Source organism: Gallus gallus, chromosome 1 (genome assembly GCF_016699485.2).
Source record: "Gallus gallus isolate bGalGal1 chromosome 1, bGalGal1.mat.broiler.GRCg7b, whole genome shotgun sequence".
NCBI classification, from domain to species: domain Eukaryota; kingdom Metazoa; phylum Chordata; class Aves; order Galliformes; family Phasianidae; genus Gallus; species Gallus gallus.
Genome location: NC_052532.1, coordinates 56,742,880 through 56,755,546, shown reverse-complemented (window position 1 = coordinate 56,755,546; position 12,667 = coordinate 56,742,880). Strand labels below are relative to the sequence as shown.

General features: G+C 35.8%; 1 protein-coding gene across 3 annotated transcripts in view; it reads left to right on the top strand.

Moving 5' to 3' along the window:
* Positions 1 to 12,667, top strand: part of KDM7A (lysine demethylase 7A) — a 59,249-nt gene that overhangs the window by 21,059 nt on the left and 25,523 nt on the right. For all 3 annotated transcript variants that reach the window (XM_015287467.4, XM_015287459.4, XM_046910118.1), the window contains exons 2-9: positions 1,308 to 1,393; positions 5,345 to 5,462; positions 6,331 to 6,491; positions 8,277 to 8,418; positions 8,698 to 8,884; positions 9,429 to 9,591; positions 11,244 to 11,331; positions 12,055 to 12,161. In XM_015287467.4, the coding sequence (XP_015142953.2) occupies positions 1,308 to 1,393; positions 5,345 to 5,462; positions 6,331 to 6,491; positions 8,277 to 8,418; positions 8,698 to 8,884; positions 9,429 to 9,591; positions 11,244 to 11,331; positions 12,055 to 12,161 (1,052 nt within the window). The remainder of the gene's footprint in view (positions 1 to 1,307; positions 1,394 to 5,344; positions 5,463 to 6,330; positions 6,492 to 8,276; positions 8,419 to 8,697; positions 8,885 to 9,428; positions 9,592 to 11,243; positions 11,332 to 12,054; positions 12,162 to 12,667) is intronic.

Genomic DNA, 12,667 nt, shown 5'->3' with positions numbered 1-12,667 from the left:
TTTTAGAACAGTGTACATATAAAAAGCTATATAACTTAATTTACATGTGGCGTTTCGTGAGTGGATAAGTGGAAGAAACAGCTGAAGCTGTTGACAGAGAATTCAGAATGATGTACTTCTCATTGAGAGGTACTTTTCATATTCGACTGGCTCATTGGTACCCTTTGGATGCTTGACTAGTATGTTGTGTTAGTAGTATCTACTGACGTTTATTGGATCTGTCAGCAGTTTTGGCACTATGCAGCTAGAGAGAAGATTACTTGGAGATGGATCCTTTCAAAGCTTCAGTGTTTTGGCTCTCATTACACTTTTGATATGAAGCGGCTACCTGAATGTAGTAATGTTCAAGTTCTCACGTTCCTTGAATACATTAAATAGAAATATGTAAACGTGGTGTAAATATTCAACGTTGTAGTCTTGTTTCTCAATTATAAAGTCAGCTATTTTCTAAGCTTCAAGGAACTTCTTAGAGAGAGAACTGTGTCAGGATTTGGATTCTACAAGCAAGTTGGGATTTTTTTTCTTGAGAGCTCTCTGCAAGAGCCTGGCTTCTCCAGTTCATCTCTACTATTTCAGCTTCCAAAAGTTTGTGCCTCTTTTGGCCTTAAAGTAGTGTTGTTTAGATAGCAGATTAGGTATTTTATCGTGACTATTAGGAATGTCTGCAGTCACGCTTTGGCTGTTTAAACAGGCAAAAATTTCACCAAGAAAATATTACTACAAATGGGATTTTTAAAACTACAAGAATGTTACTACTGTATGATTTGTGTGATCATTCGTATAACTTACTTCCCTAGTACCAGTAGGGTAAAAATTTCAGGGAGCATGCTAAAGTATTATTCACTGTCTTGGAGGTAAGAGTCAGTTATGTACTTCTTGTAGAAAAAAGAAAAAATATATAGAAAAAAGACCTCATGATATCTTCTGCAAATTGACAGCATGTAGGCTTCATTGTTTTATGAAGAGAGAATTGATCGAGTGATTTTGTGTACGCTTCTTACTGTACTCAGAATCAAAGACAGATTTTTGTGGGGGTAGGAGGTATTGATATATATTGTGGACTCATTTTTAAAGTAACTTAATTCCTGGTTCCTTTTTTGTTGCTTTAAATGGCATTCTCCTTTCAGTGATAAACAAATTATTACTTAAAATTTATGTGGCAACCCAGTAGTTAAGATAGTTTGGTAGCTCATTATGATTTTGTAAACTAAGCATGTTCTAGTGAAGACTTGAGATGCAATTATTTTTTAGCCTGAAAAATAAATCTTGCATGTATTCTCATTAACATTTAAAAAATATCATTGCAGCTGTGTTGGGGTAGAGGAGCATCATGCTGTTGACATTGATCTATACCATTGTCCCAACTGCGCAGTTCTTCATGGACCTTCTCTAAGTAAGTATGCGTTATTCAGGTTTTATTTTACAGTTTTAATGTTTTCTCTCCAAGTACAGTTGAAAAAAAGGCCGTTCAGAGGAACATCCAAGATGAGTTTGATTATTTAGGAGTTACTGGTTCTGTGACTAACTTTGAACTGATAAAAAACAACAATGACGATAACAACAACAAAACCTACAAGCTGTCTTTTCTTGAGAGAGTCTCCTTGATCTGAAGGTGCAGATAGAATAAAATATAAGCCACAGCTATAGATAAGAGAAATCAAAGTGTACAGAGCTAAGAGGAAGCAATCTGTACTTGGCTGAGAGAGAAACAGAAATTCGGAATTCATCATCAAAAGAGAAAAAAAGGAAAAATCAATTGCAGGTAGTGATGCTTTCTCCTACTGCATGTATGATATGCTATTAAAAAACAAACAAACAAAAAAGCAAGAAGTTCCAAAAGACTGCTTAAGATTTCTGTATTTTAATCATCAAGGTTCTGATACCTAGGAAGGCAACCTTGAGAAATGTTCAAGTTAGCTTTCTTTGCTTTCTTGATGTTTAAGAGCTGTATTCCATAACAGTCCAGTGAAGTTTGAGAATTGGAGCTGGAATTGCTGTCTGTTTTTCCTTTATGTCCTTGAGAATTACACAGCCATGTATTCCAGGTATCTGGTATGTAAGCACAATTACACCATATCCCTCATGGAATTTTATGAGTTGCCAGAAGTGAATGTGGAGTCAAGAGAGACCTCTCTGGTTCTCCATTCAGTAGGAGAAGAGATCTGAAGTAGAAAGATTGTAACGCTGGATTTAGGAAGAAAATATTTTTGTCTTTTTGTAGCTACTGCAAGGACTCTTTAATCTGACTCCTTCGGTTTCCCCCACAACTTCAGTTCTCAAATGAAGTAATGTGATAGTGAGTTTTGCCTGTCCAGTTTCCATGTTTAAACCTGAAAAATATTTATGTATGCTTAGTGTCCACACACTGTGGGCATTTGTGTTTCTTTATTACATGTTTTGTCTTTGCTTGAAGACCTTGTAACAATATGTAGCCAACTAAAGAACTAGAATCTCTGCAAAGCTGAATTTTCCATTTAGAAATGATCATTTTAAATCACTGCACACTCACTGGTAGTCTTGTGGAGTATGAACAAAGTGATTCGTTTCAATTATTGATGTAATTAAAATATGTTGTATGATAAATATCTTGTACGTCGGTTATATTCAATGCCTTCAATATTAGCTACCTTCAGGTTGGGGGCTAAAACGTAAGTTGAACACTCTTTTACATGCTGGTAGTTTTATTATTATAGTTGTCTTTTTCAGTTACAAATCCGTTTGTGTCTTCTGTAAATAAGAACACAAATATCAGCCATATATTTTTCCACGTTTCTGCCTGTTTTTTGGGGGGGGGCTGGAGTAGGGGGAGCTGTGTGTATGTGTGTGTATGGAATACTGCAGCTGGGAGGAACAATAGAAGGGGAGGGGTTCATATCAGACTTAAAAAATAATAAAAATCTTGGAAGTTTGGAACTTTATCCTTTTGGTTTGGCAGAACTAATATGCTTCACTATCCTCTCGATCCCTGTGAATAACCTTTCTTGTAATGCAGAGACTTCTAGCTCTCGTGCTAGCTCTGTTTCACCTGCGGCAATCTGACAGTGAAATAAGAGTCCTTTCTGTGTTGGATAGCTTTATCAAAAGACAAGAATCTGTAGTAAAAATTATCCTTACTACTCCATATTGCCTCAAGTGAGAAGATAGTCTAGATTTAGTAGAAGGTTCAGACATATCACTTGTTTCCCCAAGCAGAAGTGATATGTTGAAATACGTCTTCACCTGCAATTTCATTAATTGTACTCAGCTAGACTGTCAGAATCAAATCTTTGATAGTTCGTGGTTTGGACGTTGGCATGCTTTAGAGTTGGGAGAGGCTGATGTTTTATGACTTCAAATGTTGCAATAATGCTGCACTGCTTCGAACGTATGAAATTATGTATGTAAGTGAAAAGCGCATCTTTTATTTACAACTTCATATTCTAGACTCTGGGCCTGGTTGTACAGATGTGAGTGCTTCTTGGTGGTTCCCTTTTTAAGTCTCTGTATGATGTCCGAGGCAAACAGACAAGTGCGGGCAGGCGAGGGATAGAGTTTGCCTAAGCTAGGTACAGTTATCAGCCCACTGTTTTGAATGTATAAGGAACATAATTTAGAAATAAATTTCTGTTTGCTTTTCGTGAAAAATTTCCATGCACTCCTGTCCTTTTCTTTGTAACCCCTCTGTAACTCTGTAGTGTGCTTTTGGTGCGTATTTATAGCATTGTCACTGCAGGTTGTGCCTCATTTTTCAGGAACAACAAGGGTTAATGCTTTCCTTCCACTAGTTTTGAGGGACTTGGGAGTGAGGGAAGGCAGTTCTTTATGTCTTTTAACTTTTTTTTTTAATTTATTTTAATGTCAGATATTTTTTCTTGCAGCTGTTATTATAATGTCTTAAGGAATTGTTAAGCCGCAGAACATAAGAGAAAGTTTTCATTATCGTTCTATGTTTTTTAGCATTCTCTTATTTATGGCAGCATGATGTATGTTACGTTACAGGTACTAAGCAGAGGAACTTTAATTTCTGTTTTTCAAGTGTTGGAAGGTCAGACTTTAAAAAGTTTGTTTTGTGCTGCATGATCTCTTAAGCAGCCCTGTCATCTTACAGCCTTAATGAGATGTTTCAACAGCAGTAAATTTATGAGAAGCTACTCTGTTGCAAATTAACATTAGCCACTAATTTCTTGTATTATTATTTATGAATGAGAAAATGGCTTTGAAAACTTCATAAACTTGGCTCGGTTATTTATGAAGTTTTACTGTATTTGGATAGTTGGCTCATTAGCAGACTCTTCAGCACTGATTGTGAGGGTAGCAAACAGCTATAAATGTCACTTCATTCTCCTAAATGTCTTCCAAGGGGTACATTTTGTCACTTCTGTGGAAAACAGCTTGTCAGTAGGAATAGCTTTGTTGTGCAGTGGCTGTAAGGTGTTAGCTATTCCTATATAAGCCACTGATGTTTCTGCAGAAGCAGCATTAAAGTTTTAGTTCTAGTATCTGTTGTTTTTCAATGGAGTCCATCACAACAGTTTTTATGAAAATGTTGAGTTGTTCTTTTTCATTGGCCCTGTAAATAGAAGAAGCTGTTAAAAATGCTATTTAGTTACTACTGGATTATCAGACTTCCAAAACTATGACATAACATTGATTTTATTATTTGTTCTTTATGAATATTTTGCCATAGTCAATCACAGCTTGAAGCAACTCAGAAGTTCATTGTTTTGGGGCATAATGCTTGCATTATAAGTATTGTACTTGCAGAGTAAGGACTGTACCTGCTCGGATAGCTTATACCCAAAAGGCTTATGGAAAATAAGTAGTGGATAAAAAAAAAGGTGTTTTTGTTTCAAACAGATTGTGGTAGTGAATAACAGTATAATCAGATCGTATGTAGTTAGGTTCCTGTGGTCAGATAGCGCAGTGAGAAGAGGTCATATTAATTCTATGTTAACGCATAAGAGGAAGAAGTGTAAGGATCTTGAAGAGATAGGATTCTTCTCTTTATTTAAAAAAGTGAGATTTAGGAAATTAAAACTGTAGTTTCATTGACTTGAGATTTGGATAAATTTCAGGCAGTTACTGTATACTTTCCTTATTCTGCACTGAGTATGGAATTTTGAATCATTGTGTATAACATGTGCCTTTTCCATTGGAGAACACCAGTACTAGAAGTGTAAGTGATTATTGTCAGGTGTTCTGAAGGTTTCATTTTTTGCAGATGGATAGTTTCACCTGTATAAACAATAAAGTTTGTTAATCTTTGTGATGCGGTTGAGGCATGCCTGGTTCACTGACAGAGTGACTGTTAATCTGAGCCATCTGATTTAACTAATTCAAAGTGTAATCCTTTTGAAACTTGTAGTGAAAAAGAGAAGGAACTGGCACAGACATGACTACACGGAGTTGGATGATGGCTCCAAACCGGTGCAGGCTGGAACACGGACCTTTGTTAAACAGCTGCGGGCTCGCTCTTTCCCAAGGTACAGAAGCTCACTTTCACATTTTGGTGAAAAAACAAAGGCCTAAGATGACTTCCTCCTCCTTTAGAATTCTCACCCCTTCCACTGTTCTTATCAGTCCCTGATCCCTTTCCTCAGGGCTGCTCTCTAGCCACTTCATCTCCCAGTCTATGCCTGTGCCCAGCATTACTCCGTTCCAGCTGCAGCACCTGGCGTTTTCCTTTGTTGAACTTCAGCTGTTGCTGATCACCCAGTGCTCCAGTCTGTCAGTTTCCCTCTGCGAGGTAGAGTGGATGCAGCAGCATGAGTGGCTTTTGTTGTTGTTGTTTTTTTTTTTTTTTTGCACCACTGTCAGAATATTGTCTGTCTCTACGGTCCAGGTAAGGAGAGAATGGGAAATTACTCCTCAGTTGTTTCATTCCAGATAACATAGAACACTTATGTGTGTTAGTAGTCTACCTGTTCTCTCATGCTTCAGAGGAAAGTAGAGAAACTTGATTGTAGCAGAATCATCTGTATGGTTGTTTTTCACACTTAAATGTATTATAGCTTATAACTCTTTTAAAGGACTTTCTGTTGTTGTTATCAACAGTATTTTAATATTTTCTCTGATAATTCTTTTTTTCATCCTTTTAAACTACTATGTTAAATAACACTGAAATACAGTGAGTTATCAGGTTATGTGTAACAATAAATATTTCATTAGGGGGTTATATTGCTTTATTTATCTTACAGTCAGATGTTTAATTTGATAGTAGTATGGGGTTTAATTTTTGGGAGGGTTCAAATGCAGCCATTTCAACCAGTCCTCCTTGAGTTTGTGACTTTTTTTTCAGTAGCGTTCGGAGGATGTGCTTCTGCTAATATTCCATAATTTCTTGTTTGTTAGCGCTGATGAAGTCATTTTGAAAATGCATGGAAGCCAACTTACACAAAGATACTTGGAGAAACATGGGTTTGATGTACCTATTATGGTTCCTAAATTAGATGGCCTGGGGCTCAGACTTCCTCCACCAACTTTCTCTGTTTTAGATGTGGAACGCTATGTAGGTAAGGGTCACTGTGGAATAAGTGCAAATGATCTGCTCTGTAAAGTAAAATAAATATTTACATGATTCTAAGAACTTCTGGGGTGCTAAATATGTATTATAAACTAAGTACTCCTTACCAGAAGAGTACAGTTAAGCTACCAAGTTGAATTTTGTTTATGTAGATATGTGATGGGAGAACACCATTATTTTTCAACTTCCAAGTGTCTTGACTTTGGTGCAAGATGAATGTAGAGTGATGTTTTTGTTATGCTACAGGATTGTCCATTTTGTGAGAATCGAATGAATCACTCTTAAGATTGATAAAGATGAATCATGGGTCAGGATATTGCAAAACATGTTTTGAGCTCAGTGAATTGGCTTTTTCAAACTAAATAAATCTTTCTGGAAACCTTCCCACTGTGGCCTCCTTTGGTGAGAGAGCCAGAGCTCCCGACAATTTCTTTCTTACCTGATCTCTTGATAGTCTTTAATCATTTCAACTTCATGCAAGTGTGCAGTACATAGACTGAATCATTTTGAGCATGAAGTTTGCTGTAGTAATCAGTACTGTTGAGAAGTCTGTGCATGGGTCTTTGTTCTTATGAGAACTTCATATAATTCTGAGTACTAAAAGTAGAACGTCTGTCTATCAGAATTTTACCATGGCAACAGAATAGAGGAAACATATAGTATAAGAAATACTGTTGCTGTTACGATGACTATAAACACTAATGTATTCTGCATCAAAGTGTAATTGTTGTTTTGATATTTCTGAAGCTTATCTTTTGGAAAACTGTCAGTTCAGATTCAGAGGAAAGTTTGATCATCTCATTACTATGCATATATTTTGCCCTGCTGGGTTCTCTGGTTTAGGGAAAAAACAGAAATGCTGCAGATTTACCTTTTTGTTATTGAAATTAAAAATAAGAAATCTGTATAAATACTATTCCAAATAGGATTTGTCAAGATTGTGCTGATTTTTAATTTTAAAGTAAATGTATTAATAAACGTGCATCATGATGCATTCCAGAATTAATTTTCAGATATGACCCCTGTATAACTAAATGCATATAATACAATTACTATTATAATTTTGTCATTACTCCTTTATTTTGGCTAAAGGTTACTTCTTGCTTGTCTAGTTCTACATATTTAACTTTAAATATGTGATGTGTATATTTGTGTTATCTTTACAAACGAAGCTTGCCTTGGTAATTTCATTGAATTATTAAGATGCGTGTGCTTAAAAGCTATGCGTGTATGAAAGGATGAGAGTGTAGGATGTTTATGAGTATCTGCATAGTTTTCAATATAAAAATGCTATCGGTCAATTATGTCAAAAGTTCAGTGCAGCTTGCTAAAAGCTACAAGTTGTGAGTAGTAAAATTTGTTATTTGTGAAGAATCATTTGTGGTCATTGTGGTAAATATTCAAGTGAGTTAAATATTCAAAATTCAAGTTCTCTATACTATTCTTACCAGTGAAAGCCACAAACCCAATTGTTATTATTTTTACCAGTTGCAGTGATTCTGTATAGTTCTTTTTATTTTTTGTTGACCATGGGAAAGAGGATTTATTTGTACACTGTTCTCAGTTGTGTCTTTAGCTGACAATAACAATTAAAGCTTGACCTAGTTAAAAGTTGGTTTATACCAATCTTTGTTCCACAAGAATGCTGATAGTAGCAGAGGTTTTGTGCAGAAATACATTGATAAAAGCTAGCAAAAAGTGAAATTGCTCTTGAACACATTAAATAATTCTTTTTACCTGTGATAGGATTAAGAAAGTAATCCTATTTTTACAGGTGGTGACAAAGTGATAGATGTAATAGATGTAGCAAGACAAGCAGACAGTAAAATGAAGCTCCATAATTATATTAAATATTTCACAAATCCTGACCGACCAAAAGTGTTGAACGTGATCAGCCTGGAATTCTCGGACACGAAGTGAGTATTGACTGCAATTTCTTGAATGTAGGAAGTGGTTTTCACAAAGGTGAACAGTATGTATATGGATGTAATGTCTTTGGCACTAAAGTTAAGAGGCTGCATATTTTATGTGGACAGCTACTGTGATGTAATATGGGTATCAAATAGTTTTACTAATTCATAAGTAATAATTTTGTAGGAAACATGCATTTAATGCTGCCATTTGAAACAAAAACAAAAACTAGGGGCACTTGCTCTTAGTCTTATTTATGTATTTAATTTTTTGCTTTCTTAAAGGATGTCTGAGTTAGTGGAAGTACCAGATATTGCCAGAAAGCTTTCATGGGTGGAAAATTATTGGCCAGATGATTCTGTCTTCCCTAAGCCTTTTGTTCAGAAGTATTGCTTGATGGGTGTCCAGGACAGCTATACTGATTTTCATATCGATTTCGGAGGAACTTCAGTTTGGTACCACGTTCTCTGGGTATGAAGGCTTTTTGGTTTATGGTTGTATGATGTATGATTTACTCAGTGTGCAGCTTTCTGTCATGGCATTATCACCTCTTTAGAGTGAAATTCTGTACTTGAAAGGACGGGTGAGGAGTTTGAAAGTGAATTAGTGGTCGTTGGTGTCTCATTTTCATGCATGTATTTCAGCACACTGTTGGTGACTTCAGTACTATAATTGGTTGGCTGACCATTTTAACTGGTTAGTAGGTTTCACAGTAAGGTAGTAGTATTTATTAAAAAATGAATTAACTGAAAATCAGTGACAATTAGTGTTGAGTGTTTTTTACATTACAAGATGCATGCTTCTCCTTCCCCTTATCCTTATTGGCTACTGTCCTATTGACAGATTTCAGGCAACTTACAATTGTGGAACACTGAGTTAGGAGACACCAGTGTTTCTTAGTAGAACTACAGAATTCTACCATTTATGTCAGTTGTGTTTAGTGCAAATGACTCAGAGGTTGTACTGTCTGGCCAGGAGGACATGCATTTATTTATTTGATGCTTTTGTTTAATAGGGTGAAAAGATATTCTATTTGATCAAGCCCACTGATGAAAATTTGGCTCTGTATGAATCTTGGAGCTCATCTGTCACCCAAAGTGAAGTATATTTTGGAGACAAAGTTGACAAATGTTACAAATGTGTTGTAAAGCAAGGACACACTTTATTTGTTCCAACAGGTAAGATTTTACTCTTATTGCTAGGACTTAACATGTTTAATTACCAGGAATTAAGGATATCCTAAAATGACACATTACGTTATCTGTATTTGTTTTATCCTGGAATTTCGAATAGAAAAAAATCCAAAACCAAATGCCATGAGAATTGGAGTATGGCATAAGACTCAGTAAATGGTGTGAGTTTTAAGCAACCTTTGGTGCTGAGGCGGTAATGTCAAGAATTTATTGATAGTTTAGTCAGTGTCTGGGGAGGTGTGCATGCGATAGAATTGAAATGCACGTCCTCCTTGATCCTTCATGTACTATGAAGAGTGAAAAAATGGAACTCTAATGGTAAAGGCAAAATGCAGTTGCAAAAACAAGGCAGTCTTCATTGTGTTGCACTTTGCAAAGAACAGAAATAAAACAAAGCAATTTATAATATTAATTAAAAACAAACACAACAAAACCAGTGCACACCAACCCATATGTTGCTTGTGCCACTGTACTCTATAGAATGGTATATGAAAGGCTGAAATTTCCTACACAGGCAATACAGCAGGCGTGCTGCTGACTCAACGTAATTGCTAGTTTCAGATCTTTCTTTCTGTGTGTGGTACCCAAAAACTAAAATTGGTGGTTTTTAGCTGAATGAGGGCATGGATTTAGTGCTCGTTAGCAATATATAGTTAGTTGTGATTTGGTCTGATCTTGCATCAAGCTGAGGAGCTTTCTCAGTTTATACATGTTGCCTATTCTCAGTCAAAACATAAAGTAATCTGCAAATGTGTGACCAACTGCTCTTTTGAAAGATCTGTATGCATGTTAAATAAGAACAAGTCTGTGTGCATATTTTTAGCTTATTTACATTAAAAATGCACAATATAAATCTTCAGTGCAAATTTTTAATTAGGAAGCTAATATGTTCCTTTGTGCACTTAATTGAAATTATCCAGTAGCAATCAGCTGGATTGATAGTGTAGCGTTGGTCATGCTTTGCCATATTGAATGGTAGAGTTTATAGGGACAATATTTCAATTATATGACAAATTAGTATTCTGAGAATATCTAGACTGGGTTTTAAATTGATCATAATTTCACTGGAATTCGGAGGGCTGTATTTATTAATAATGTATAGAACTACTTCTGGATTCTTACAGCACTACTAAATGATGGTTGTTTTTTTTTTTGTGTTGTGCTAATAGTTGAGTTATGTAAGCAATATGTAAACATGAAAAGGAATATAATTTTTATTTGTCTTAATTTGTCTTCTGCTCAATATGGCTTTTCTATAGTAATTCCATTATTGTTCACTGGAAGGAGAACTTTGGGGAATCTTTTACTTGAGAAATGTGTGCTGTTCTGTCCTCTCAACTTCCACCCAGTCAAAATCTCTTGAAGATCCTCTTATGTTCACAACTCCTTTACTGAACGGCAGTCCAACTAGATTTCTGAAACATGTTGTCCTGTTTTTAACAACATATGGATTACTATTTGTTCCTTTTCCTTTTCCATCTCTTTTTTTCTTTTTCCCCTACCTTTTTTCTTCTTCCTCTCCCTCTTTTTCCCCCCTATTTCCTATCCTTTTTAGTATGTACGTGCAAGTATTTAAAAACAGTCTTTCTTAAAGTAGTCTATATGTACGTACTAAGTTCCTCAACCTTTCCTATCAGGCTGGATTCACGCTGTGCTCACATCTCAGGATTGTATGGCTTTTGGAGGAAACTTTTTACACAACCTCAATATTGGCATGCAGCTCAGGTTAGTCTCATCTCTTACTATACCTTTTCCTCAGTAAATAGGATATGCTTTTAATAGATATTTTTCTTTGTGCTTGTAACCAGGATCAAATGGGTACAGGCTCTCAAAGCAGACGATAGTGGCATTTTCAATTAGACTGTATCCACCACCTACTCTTATTTCATTTCTGCAAAGTTCGTTTCAAAACTGAAGGGTATGCATAATTTAATTAAAAACAAAGTAAACCTCACCCCCCAGCCCCATTACTTTGGAGGCTAGTATGAATAAATAAACCAAAACTGAGCAAGCCCAGGTGTGCAACACTGAGTTGAAATGAGCATCCTCAAGTCAGCATTGCTCAAAGGGCAGCTGTGTTTAGTTTTTGTCCAAGATGTGGAGCTGTCTTCTAAACATATTGTTTTTATTTATTACAGTGGAATCCTGATAAAATTCCATCTGTTAAAAGATCACACACTGGGTTTGTATCCTAGTTTTATGAAGTCCAACTTTATTCTTAGAAGTGCAGCAGTCAAACTTGATAAGGTCAGAGCCTGGATGAGACCAGAGTTGAATCTTGTCTGTGGTCTTGTTGGGGTTTAACTATGTTGTACTTGACTTTTTTTATTTAACATGGCCGTGCTTATTTTATTTTACTTTGGACATTATATCAATTTGAATAATTACATAGTTAAAAAATAAGTTGGGTGACATGAATGCTTTTAGTTAATGTTTCTGTTTGTTCAGGTGTTACGAAATGGAGAAGAGGCTAAAAACCCCAGATCTTTTCAAATTTCCTTTCTTTGAAGCCATCTGTTGGTTTGTGGCCAAAAACTTACTGGAAACATTAAAAGGTAATCCTTGTCTTACTTTTTATGGTATACATGTGTCTGCTTTTATGTTTCATTGACAGTGGAGAAAATTATGTCGCTGCTGTTTGAACAGATGAAATGTTTTGAGCTGAAAAGCCGGATAGTAATTTGTGGGTTTGGTTTTTTTCTTGTGGAGGGGGGAGGGGGGGGGGGTTGGTTGATTATTTTTCTTCTTCAAAGTCACATTTTTTTTTTAAGCCACATTGTAGTAAATGCTGTACTGTTTCAGTTCTAGATCTAACAAGTCTTTGTCCAGGCTTTAGTACAAGATATTTCTGAAAATGACTTTGGGGTTTAAAGCTTTCTTAGGGTAACTAGAGCTGTTCAGAATTTGTGGTGTACATGCTGATGCGTGTAACTAGCATTTTATAGCAAGCTTCTGGAACCTTTGAATTGTTTATTAGTGTTTTTTATCCAATGCTAGTGGTGTATCTGGCTAATGAAGATACCCTGATAATCCAGAATATCTGAGACTCTGGCACAGTGCA